Source organism: Nicotiana tabacum, chromosome 8 (assembly GCF_000715075.1).
Source record: "Nicotiana tabacum cultivar K326 chromosome 8, ASM71507v2, whole genome shotgun sequence".
NCBI lineage: Eukaryota > Viridiplantae > Streptophyta > Magnoliopsida > Solanales > Solanaceae > Nicotiana > Nicotiana tabacum.
The window spans coordinates 25,596,847-25,608,564 of record NC_134087.1 but is presented as its reverse complement, the minus strand read 5'-3'; the positions used below and the strand labels follow the sequence as shown (position 1 = coordinate 25,608,564).

Genomic DNA, 11,718 nt, shown 5'->3' with positions numbered 1-11,718 from the left:
AATTACAAAATAAACTTCAGCTCCTAAAATGCTTCAGCAATTACAAAACAAACTTCAACTTCAGAAATTACAAAACAAAGACTTCAGCCAAACACATGTTGTAGTTTTATTAAACTGAAGTTTGTCATTGCACTATGAACTAAAGTTTGCATGATTGTCTTTGCTATTTCAGGTCCGTATATCTGAAGTTATGCGAAAAGTGGGTACGCTTGCAATTTTTTTTACAAAATGAATATAAGTTAAAAGGTAACCCAAAAACCGAATATACATGCAAATGCCCCAAATAATTTGATCTTTGAACAATAGAGCTCAGCTTACAGATGTAATATTTCAGGATTCTCACGCACTTTCTAGAACTTCGAGACCCTGTAAAATTGGGCCTGACAGTAAATAAGCCCAAAAAAGGAAATCCAATTCAAAAATGTGATTCACGTAATTGCAAACAATTTTCGCTGCTGCCGCTGTTTCTCTTAAGGGTTTACAGTTTCCTCCCTCTCTGTTTCTCACAACAAAATACCAAAGGAAGGAAGAATTTTAGGGTTTGTTTCTCAATGGATAGATACCAAAAAGTAGCGAAACCGAAACCAGAAATACCGATAAACGAGAATGAAATTCGAATCACTTCACAGGGACTTGTTAGAAACTACATCAGCTATGCCACTAGTCTTCTTCAGGTATCATCTCACTCTCTTGGCTTTTAATTTTTTGCAGTTTTGACTGTGTTTTTCTGTATACCATAACTGTGCATGTATTTATGGGTTTCCATTAGTGGACAGAATGCAGTTTGCTTTCTCAGTTTTTTTGAAAAAAAAAGTATTTATCGGTTGGAATAGATACAGAGGATTCGTAGTGCTAACCTATTTAGGCATATTTGATTGATTGATTGGATTCATGGGTACTAATATTTTTAATGATAGAGCTACCTGCTCAAGGTTCTATTGGAAACAACCTATCTATCTCAACGAGATAGGGGTAAGGTGTGCGTACACACTACCCTCCCAAATCCCACTATGTGCGATTACACTGAGTTTGTTGTTGCAGTTTTTGTTGATAGAGGTACCTGCTAACTCCCAACATTACAAGTAACTCTGTCAAAAATCACCTAGTTTTTTTTTTTTTTTTTTTTTTTTTTTTGAGATTTGAACCTTAGACCTCACTGCTCTCCTCCCACTTCATTGACCACTAGGCTACAGCCTTGGGTGATTTGGATTCGTGAGAAGTATTTTGCATTATGTTGCGGGTATATTAATAAATAAAACCATTGCAGTGTCGTATTGTCCTTCTTTGAGGTCTTATTATGGTTTGCTGATTGCTAGGATATTTATTTCTCGTGTATGCATCCTTGTAACGTGGTCAGTGAGGATTTGTATAGTCAACGCCAACTTGTATGGGACTGAGGTTCTTTCTGTATTTCTGGAGTTTGGATGAACTGGGGAATGATAACGGAACTAATGGTATGACAATGACGTAGTGTGGTTTATGTTTTCTGTTTCTAGGATTATGCTATAAACTACTAACTTGATGGAAATTGGCTGAGCCTCGAAATAGATAACAATTGGTACCGGTCTGATGGTTTTATTTGATAAAATGGAGTCCATACTACTCTATATTAATCGCTTTGAATATTAAGCCAGAACTGATTTGTAGGTGAGCTTAATCAATCTGCTTTTTGATGTAACATAAGATGAATGTTGATTCCCTGCGGTGCAGTAGATGAATGGTAAAAAAGAGAGAGTTTCTGTATTATTAATATTCTTTGTAGATGCAGATTAGAATACTTGTGGTCTGTTATTGGCTCTGAGAATCTTTCTCGTGCGTATCCTAGCTTGAATTGCTTTTGTTTTTGCCCTAAATTCAAGCAAGAAGTACTTGTAGCTGTATTATTTTCTGCTAATTCATGATCCATCCCTAAGGTTGAGGTCTAAGCTGCTATGCACATTATTTCTTTCTCATGTTTTAGTGGGAGGTCTGATGGAAAATGTAGTTTTTTTTTGTTAGTAGTGGCTAATAGAAATTTCTAATGAGTAACGGCTATTCAGGAGAAGCGTGGAAAAGAGATTGTTTTGAAAGCAATGGGTCAGGCAATAAGCAAGACTGTAGCTATTGCAGAGATCATTAAGGTAGCTTGCCTGCTTTGTTTTTTTTTTCCAGTGCACTTTCTGTATTGCCATATTCAGATGTAACTCAATGTTTTATTCTCTTTCAGAGAAGAATTCCTCGTCTGCATCAAGACACTGCTATTAGCTCAGTAAGCATCACTGATGTATGGGAGCCTATTGAAGAGGGCCTTTTGCCGTAAGTTTCAAGTCTTGCTAGCTTTCTCTAAATTCATTTGTTTTTCGTTGCATGTTGGTGTAAGGTGTGTAACTGCCTATCTTGTGGGATAATACTAAGATTTACCTTCTATTCTCCAATTAAGTGCAAATTGCATAGTTGTGGTTCTGATTCTTGAATGTTTGTTTTCTTTGTAAAAGTGTGGAGCAGACTCGGCATGTCTCAATGATTTCAATCACCTTGTCAACGAAGGAACTGAACAACAACTCTGCAGGGTAACTGCTATATTCATATATATTAGGATGTTCTTTCAGATTTTAACATTCTCACTCGAGGACAAGTTTAAGATACTTTATTTGTTATGCAGTATTGTGATCGTTGCTTTATCTTTTTGCGTCTTCCGGTTGAAATTGTTTCCTTGTAACCTCATTATTTTCTCTGTGGTAGCTTGTTTGTTATAACATCTTATGTAAGTTCATGCTCATAGGTATCAAGCACCTTCTGAGACTGAGCAGACTAATTATAACAACTACTACAACAACAACAACTATGCCCCACGGTATAATTACCAGCCTCAACAGCAGCAACCACCACCTAGACAAGCACGAGCAGTCTACAATGCTGGTAATGAAGGTAATGACCTGCAAACAGAATAATTGTGGAAAGTGATTCATGTGAAAGTTTGCGAGATCATCTGATATTACCATAACTCGATTTTAGATTCATATGGTCGAGGACGAGGCCGTGGTAGAGGGAGGGGACGTGGTTGGAGCAGAGGTGGATATCCAAATAATCAAGGCGGATATCCAAATAATCGAGGCGGATATCCAAATAATCAAGGTGGATATCCAAATAATCAAGGTGGATATATAAATTATCAAGATGATTATACAAATTATCAAGGTATTCCTCCTTAGCTGAAGAATTCTATATGCTTCGTGCTCAACACTTCTTGAATTTATTTATACTTAATGTATGCCACATTTTTATTTTGATAGAAAATGGTGGGTACTCAAACTGGGGACGAGGTGGGGATCGTGGTGGCTGGGGATATCGTGGTAAGTATGCATAGCATGGATACCTCGTCTTGTTTTTGTCACCTTACTTACCTTGTATCATGTTATATTAATGCATTTGGTGCTGAATATATATGTATGTTGTGCGGTATCAGGCTCTGGTTATGGAAGAGGCAGGGGTGGAGGTGGCAGAGGTTATGGTTATGGTCGTGGCCGTGGACGGATGGGCAACCGTCCAAGGGGTGGTAGCAACCACAACCAGGCATAGTTGTGGATTGGATCTCTAGTTTGCTATACCTAAAAACGCTTGCCTTGGCATATTTTCTTTCTGTCCAGTCTATATCTAAAAAAAATGAAATTATGGCTTGTTGTATCGATGAGTTGGTGCGCAGTGATTGTTTTGTTTTTCAGCATCATGTTATGTGGGCTAGGCATATATATCGTCAATGAAGCCAAGTTCAAGTAGTCAATATCTGAAAACTATCCGTTCAATTCACTGGTTACAGATGCTTTGCTGTATTTATTCAGTTAGAACATATTCTTTTGTTTATCTTAAAATGTCCTAATCATTTCTTTCTTTTCATATTTGATTTTCTATTTCTGTTTTCGTAATCTCTTTGAATATTTGGCCCTGAGATTTCAAGATGACGATTTCCCAAAAGACCATATCTCTAATAAGGCTAAATATGACGGGGGAGTGCACGGTTAGCCGCTAATAACACATGTATTTACTTTTAAGCCACTGTTTAAAATGTCTTTAGTCTTTAGCCATTGCTTTAATAAATTTTAACTGTCCGGATGAAAATACCCTTTTGTTCATGTCCTTAACTTTTGAACTTGACTTCAGGATCACATATCCTTAACTTTTGAACTCAACTTTAGGACTACATGTCCTTAACTTTTGAACTTGGAACTCTAAGTTCAGGACTACATGTCCTTAACTTTTGAACTTAACTTCAGGACTACTTTCCCTTAACTTTTGAGCTTGTTAGTCTAAATTCAGGACCTATTGTCCTTAACTTTTGGGCTTCTTATCCTAAGTTCAGGACCCATTGTCCTTAACTTTTGAGTTTGTTAGTCTAAGTTCAGGACCTATTGTCCTTAACTTTTGGGCTTCTTAGTCTAAGTTCAGGATCTATTGTCTTAACTTTTGAACTTGTAACTGTAAGTTCAGGATCTATTGTCCTTAACTTTTGAGCTTGTTAGTCTAAGTTCTGGACTAAGTGTCCGTAACTTTTGAAATATTAGTTTCCATGCCAATAATTCCAAGATCTTTGGTTAACAGGTAGAGACGTAGATATCTGTAATTAGAGTAAAAAAAGTGAAAACTCAAATTGGTGAATTCTCGTTCAAATGCTAAACACTAAAGTCTTTAGCTGCGGCCTTTTCACTCCACAAAATCTTCCCTGACAGATTTCCTCCCCACTCCACCCTCATTTTTTTTTTCAATTTACAGATATATAGAGATGCTATAATTTCCAATTTCCTTATCTTTTTTTCTTTATTTATTCACAGCTTATTTAGGAGAAATTATGCTGGACTATGAATGGGGAACTGGCGAGGAAACCACCCAAGAAATTGACCAAAACGATCAATTTTTTGACCCTTTTGTCAACCCTCATGCCCATTTTTCACCTATAAGAAACCACCTCGACCAACAACAACAACAAATACAAAATCATCCATAAAAATGACATTTTGATAGAAAGCAAAGCATAATGAAAAAAAAGGGTAAAAATATCTCGTGGAAAGAAAACGAAATTGAAACTAGGATATCTCCCGGAAAGAAAACGAAAAATGAGTGGGTATCAAACTTGAGAGAGAAGCGAGGGTTTGGGAAGAAAAGCAATGGAAGAAAGGGTAAAAATATCTTTTCATATTAATTTTAATAGAGTAGTGGCTATTTTTGCTCAACATTAGAATTGCTGGATAAAAAGTAAATACCACCTTAAATAGTGGCTACCCCACGCCATTTCTACTAAATATGACTCCTTATAATGTTTTAGTTCATTATTCGCTTGTCCTCGATAATATAGATTAATATTATAAACAAGTGCCCATCATCCATATTTCCCGCTTATTTTTTACAAAATTTGTTTTTTCATTCTCTACAAGGTTTTCTTATTTATAATGAAATTTTGGTAAAAATAGCATGGTATAGCCAGTTTTCAGATTGGTCATTCAAAAATAGCCAGCGTTTACGAAGTCAATGAAAAATAGCCACTATTTTGCTGCAACAGAGACCGGTCCAGCATAATATACTGGAGTTCGGTGCACCTGTGTATGAACTCCAGCATATTATGCTGGACCGATATACTTTGTCGACTCCAGTATAATAAACTGGAGACTGGAGCACCGGTGCTCCAAACTCCAGTATATTATACTGGACAATTATACTTGCTGGAACTTCAGTATATTATGTTGGAGTTCTAGTGTACTTATGCTGAAACTCCATTATGCTGGAGTTCCAGCATACTTATCCTGGAACTCCAGTATAATATGCTGGAGTTCAAGCATACTTATGCTGGAACTCCAGTATAATATACTGGCGTATTTTTCGGGTTTTGAACAGTGTTTTCGCTCAAATTTATCTTTATATGAAAAATGGCTAAATTTCGATTACTTTTGAAACTGGGCTAATTTTGAATGACCAGTTGTAAATCTGGCTATTTTTGAATTTCTCTCGAAATTTTGCGTAAAACCATGTATTTCAACGTTTTAGATACCTAAATCCTTCTTTTTCAAGGTTTTAGGTACTCCCTCCATTCACTTTTATTTGGCATGTATACTAAAAATGGATTTTCATTTTTACTTGACACTTTATGCATATCAAGAGAAGACAAAAAAAAAAAAAATTCTTGTTGTACCCACCGTATTTATTACTCATTTCAAATTATTTTCTCAAATTCAATAAAATATGCATCAATTAATATGGGTATCATGGTAAATTATGTACATTTATTGTTTTTAAGGGGCGTGAAAAGTCAAAACGTGCCAAGTAAAAGTGAACGGAGAGAGTAATTCCTTGCGAATGTTATTTGCAACATTTCAAGGAGCCCTTGATATATCAAAAACTCTATAGCGCTGCAAAACCTTTTATTTTACTCTTCGGCTCAAGGCAAAAGGTTGACAACTGGGATTGCATATTGGTAGGGTCCATTAGAAATTCTTGATAGATGCAAATACCACATTGTGAAGCTTGAAAAATAAACACGTCGTAATAGCAGTTGGAACTTTGGAAGTGAAGCTAGCTATTCTATTTTAGTGTTTGCTAAGTAAATAGTTGTAGAAGATATGATACAATACAAACCAAGAGAGAGACCATTATTCATTAATGAAAACTCAAATCCACTCAATTTGTCCTCGCGAACTTATGGAGACCTATGCTAACTCAAAACTACACTAACATTATACGGAGGTAACTGTAGTTTCTGTTAACAAGAAACAAGGTCAACAAAAACGCCGGATATTCCTCTACATTTGAAAAGAAAAAGAAGTTATCAAAATTGAAAAAAAAAAAAAAAACCAAGAAGAGCACGCTTGACCGAACCCAATAGCTTTGATTCAAACCTTGTATTTATCTTTAAAAATCTATCGGACATGTATAAATTAATAATTTAGAATTCAGTAACTTAAAAAGATTAAATTTTCGAACCCATAAAATTGAAATCCTAGCTCGTCTCTGCTTCAAGGGTGCAATATGTACTATTTCCCTGGGTCTTTCAATTTCAGATATTTCAAAAGTTCAATTCACGTGAAGAGTCGTGTGACCTAATGAGCTCCCAAAGAGAAGCTTTCGGCAGTACAGCCAGTTTCCAGCATGACAAGCTATACATGCACTGTTCATCATACGTCCACATTCCACAAGAATAAAGTAAAATGTATCACCCAAAAAAAAAGATAAGAATTACAAGGAACGGGCAGGCTACTGCTAGAAAAATTAAGAATTTTAGTTCAATAACCGGCATAATAAGAAAAAAGAGCCCCAACTAATGACATTTGAAGCCATGACATATTGAAAGAACTATGACCAGAATCAAGGCAATAATAATAGCCAGGACTATAAGCTTTACTTTCATGTTCTGCAACCACATCTTCCTCCTGACTTTTGTTCCTTGTGTCTTGAAATCTTGTGCCTGCGATATAATACTCTTTCAGAAACCCCTATAATTTTTGTTCAAATGACAGCAAACGAGTAAACAATAACACAAAGCATATACAAGTCCGATGACAAACAGGGAAAAAAGAGGAGTACAACTTAAGGTGTTATGATGCACCAACGATTCAGGGGTTCCAAATTTGGACATGCAGGAGCAGAATAACTCGTGTACCTACGATTTGCTACTAAAATTACACTTTAGACAAAGTGATTATTAGCATTACATAAAAAATGGTGGAACAACGAAAATGATTGCTCAACAGTGGATATCAAAAGCTACCGAGGAATCATAGCTGCATCATTACATATCAAATTCAGTAAGGAACTGGATATGTCTGGACCACTTCAAAATTTACTAAACTAGCTGGCATTCTGATTAAAAATAAAAAAGTATGATAACAGCTCGTATTCATTTAAACTGGCAATAGAGCTTTGTCATCAACACTTCAAGACTAACAATTTTTAGAATTAGGATATAGAATAGTCTTATCCACCAAAAGACAGAATTCCATTGGATTCAAACCTGTGAGCGAAGATTCTCAGTCTTATCCACCAGAAGTTCAATTTTCTCCCCGCGGTCCAGGACCTGCAAGGCCACAATTTTCATCAACAAACAGCAATACAGCTTCTTGAACTCTCACTTCTTTCTAGTTCCACATCAGGACATAAGGTCTTTTAAAAACAATATAATACAGAGGACTATTCTCTACCTTCTCAATGTTTTCCATCATCACACCTTTAACTTCTGAAACCTGGGCCTTCACCTTCGCAAGCTTACTGATTTCCTCTGGATGATCAATACAGTATTGCATCTGCTCCTTCATTTTGGGCCTGTAGTTATTACGGTGTTATGACATTTGCTTTCATACTTAAAAAAGGAGGGAACTAGAGAATGGGAAATACCCAAACTCCCTGTTCAAGCTGTTAGCAACAGCTGTAGCAGCTTTGCCTCCACCATATTTCTTGGTGAAATCATCCTTCACTCTCTCCAGAAATGCAATTGGGACCTGTCTGCCAACAGATTCCACAGCTACAACACAGTATGCTGGTTGTACAAAATAAAGCTCATCACCGTGACAATTGTCAAAAAACAAACAACAGCATGACAATGGTGCATTGCATATCAGATTGTCATGTAGCCATCATTGTTTTAAGTAATGAAGTAAATGCACACCAGTATCTTAAGAAAATAAATACTTTAAGAGAAACCTTCAAGAAATTAGTCTCATACTTTCACAAAGTTGCATCGGAATTTTTTATTTATATCCTCTTTTTTTATAAGTAGAATTTTTTCCTAATATCGTCGTTCAATAATACACATATCATACTATATTTTAAGTATGGAAATCAAAAGTTAAATGTGAAAGACTAAAATGACCCTATAATATTATTGGACTTTTATGCCCTTAAAAATTATATTAATAATTCCTTCAATATTAATAAAACATGTATGCTACAAAAATTAGTTTTGTAACATTAAATTTGACTTGAGATTGTCAAAGAATTTATTAAGGTACATGTATCTAATAATTCTTCACTTTACAAAATTAAGCTTTTTAACTTCCATAATTTTTTTGAGCTAACATTTACTGTTCTTATATTATCTTCTCTTTCTATTTTTCTTAGCTTAAACATTCAGATTATTATAATTTCCAAATGCAATCTTTTTCTTATAAATGCAACTATGATTCAAAGCGTTTTACCATCTATGTACAAAACGACATAAGTTTTTAATTTTATACTAATCATATGGGATACACGCGCAATGTGCGCGTCAAGCGACTAGTCGATGTGATAGCCAGATCGATGAAAATTCTTCAGATACTAGTGAAACAATAATCTGTCCAAATAACTTCTTTTTCATATCCATCCAGATTTTGAAAAAGTAAAACATCAGATTTTGTATAGTATGTTGAGATACATACTATTTAGCCTCCATAACAATCGATAATCCAACAAGCTAAATTTGTGCGTGTTATGCAAGATTTGCATTTTTGTCACCTTCCATGACTCACTTGAAAGAAGGGCACAAATTAGATAAGCAATAAAGCCTGGTTGCCTTCTCATAATTTTGAAATTAACTGGTGCTAACTGCTAAGTATCAGTTCACATTTCGAACAATTCTTGAAATGCGTACTCCGAACAATTATCTCATCTTAATGATGAAAGTAGATAAAGTCACGCATTAGATATTAACAAAATGACTCAAATGTTTTGTCATCTGTGCTAACTAAACAGTATACTCAATGGCAAATATCTGAAGATTCTAATAAAGGAGACCAAAATGACTGGTCCAAATTAACGAAAAGTAAGTGAAGAGAAATATATATTTTTAGCCGCTCTAAAAAATAATAGCCGATAAAATTTAGTATATTTTTTTGTATATATGTGTATTGTATACATAAAATATACATATTTTATACACTTTTTGGCTAGCAAAGGCACGAACGGCCAATTATGTATTTTGCCAAAAGTGAATTCAAGCAAAATTTTCATATCCTTGTCATGGCGATCAGCTTCCCTATTCGCAAATAGTTTATGAAATGAAAGAGATCCAAACAAAAATTCTGCATTATCTCAAACTCAAAGCCACAAATTCATCATCTTTCGATATTTGACTAAGATCTAGAGGCTACTTATCCTAAACCAAAAACAGTCAACAAGAAAGTGAAAACGACTTGTTTTATATGAAAATGAAACTGATCATTATAAAATAGTCATCGGATCAAAGAAGCAGAGAATCATAGATAACGGATCAGAAAAATCACACACACACACACAAACATATATGTGTGTGTGTGTGTATATATATATATATAGATATGGACCAGTCAAACCAATTGACTGACAGATCAAAACACACACAGAGAGAGATAGGGAAGGAAAAAACTCACTGAAGCCGTTATCAACGAGGTAGTTGAAAGTGTGACCATCACAATTGTAAGTGAACTTGTTATTTGAAGCAGGAAGTTTCTGGAGGCACTGCGATGCTATACTTGTGAAATTGCCGGTGAACTCTGTATACTCAGCCAAAATCACCGTTCCTCTCGCAACGAAACTGTAGATCAACGATTGTTGCCCCATAACAAAAACCCTAGCTTTTCGAATTGAACAGAGCAAAAACTGAAAAATGTATAGAGAGAGAGAAGATGCGGGGACGATAAATTAGATTTTGCGCAGACCCACACACAAATAGTGGAAATTTGTACAGCTATTTACAATATTCTTTTTCTTTCTTGTTAAGCTTGCTTTGTGGGCTTAATTTGGGGTTTATTAGTTGTTAAACTAACTTACTTACCCTTGTCTGCCCGTGGGAAATAACGTATGTGAGACCCACAATAATTCTTCGATGGTTTTTAAATTTTATTTCTCTTTCTAAGTGGTCGTTTGGATATAAAAATTGTGATATTTAAAAATTAGACTTGTGTTTGGATATGAATACAATTTGGAGTTGTTTTTAAAATTTTTTTGAGTAATTTGAAGTGAAAATATTGAAAAATAATTTTTTGGAGTTTTTCAAAATTTTGAAAAAGTTTGGAATTCAACTTCAAATGAAATATGAAATTTTCATAGCTAAACATTGATTCCGAAAAAAGTGATTTTTTTTCCGGAAAAAAGTGAGAATTTCTTATGGCCAAACGGGCCCTAAATTTGAAACGGAAAATCATATTTCATGTATTATATAGTAAGTATATCATAATTACACTTGTTAATTAAAATTCATATACCAATTAATTTTTATTAGAACATAAACAATGAAATAAAGGAGATATAAACAATGGTGAATTAGCAAAGAGTTATTTAAAGGACGTGTAACGGTGTAGTTACTTTAGAGCTCAATGCGAATAGTTAGTTGACTTTAAATTCATAATCTAGGAACAAACATTGGTTTTTAAATTTTAGTTACCAAAAAATATTATTTTTATTTTCTTTCTCCCACGTCTTCTGCACAATTTCAATTTCTTTTTTTATTCTTAGTTGTCTACTTATTATGTTAAATCTACCGTCACCAATCAATCTCCCAAAAATGGCAAAAAATAATGTGAACTAGAGTCTTTCGGGTCCCCTTTTTTAACGGTTAATACTTACCCTAATATTTATATCAAATTAAACAATTTAATCTTAGTAGTTAATAATTAAAGTAAGATTACATATCACTTAATCATGGTTGAATACATGATAAATGTATTCGTGAAGGACGCATGTCTTATATTCATTAATTTGATATAAATACCAAGATAAGTATTTACCATTTTTATGAACTATAGT

At 34.5% G+C, this 11,718-nt stretch overlaps 2 protein-coding genes across 2 annotated transcripts; one reads left to right on the top strand and one right to left on the bottom strand.

Annotated features, from left to right (window-relative positions):
- Positions 1-421: 421 nt before the first annotated feature.
- LOC107781043 (uncharacterized) lies at positions 422-3,872 on the top strand. The gene is made up of 8 exons (XM_016601669.2): positions 422-674; positions 2,040-2,120; positions 2,207-2,295; positions 2,475-2,549; positions 2,762-2,907; positions 2,995-3,177; positions 3,273-3,332; positions 3,446-3,872. The coding sequence occupies exons 1-8, from the start codon at positions 552-554 to the stop codon at positions 3,556-3,558; spliced, it is 870 nt and encodes a 289-aa protein (XP_016457155.1). The 5' UTR covers positions 422-551; the 3' UTR covers positions 3,559-3,872.
- A 3,101-nt stretch (positions 3,873-6,973) lies between these two features.
- Positions 6,974-10,676, bottom strand: LOC107781042 (vesicle-associated membrane protein 721). Its single transcript, XM_016601668.2, has 5 exons — positions 10,344-10,676; positions 8,353-8,494; positions 8,160-8,280; positions 7,973-8,035; positions 6,974-7,426 (listed from the first exon to the last, which is right to left on the bottom strand). Exons 1-5 carry the CDS (start codon positions 10,531-10,533, stop codon positions 7,280-7,282), a joined length of 663 nt encoding a protein of 220 aa, XP_016457154.1. The 5' UTR covers positions 10,534-10,676; the 3' UTR covers positions 6,974-7,279.
- Between the last annotated feature and the right edge of the window lie 1,042 nt (positions 10,677-11,718).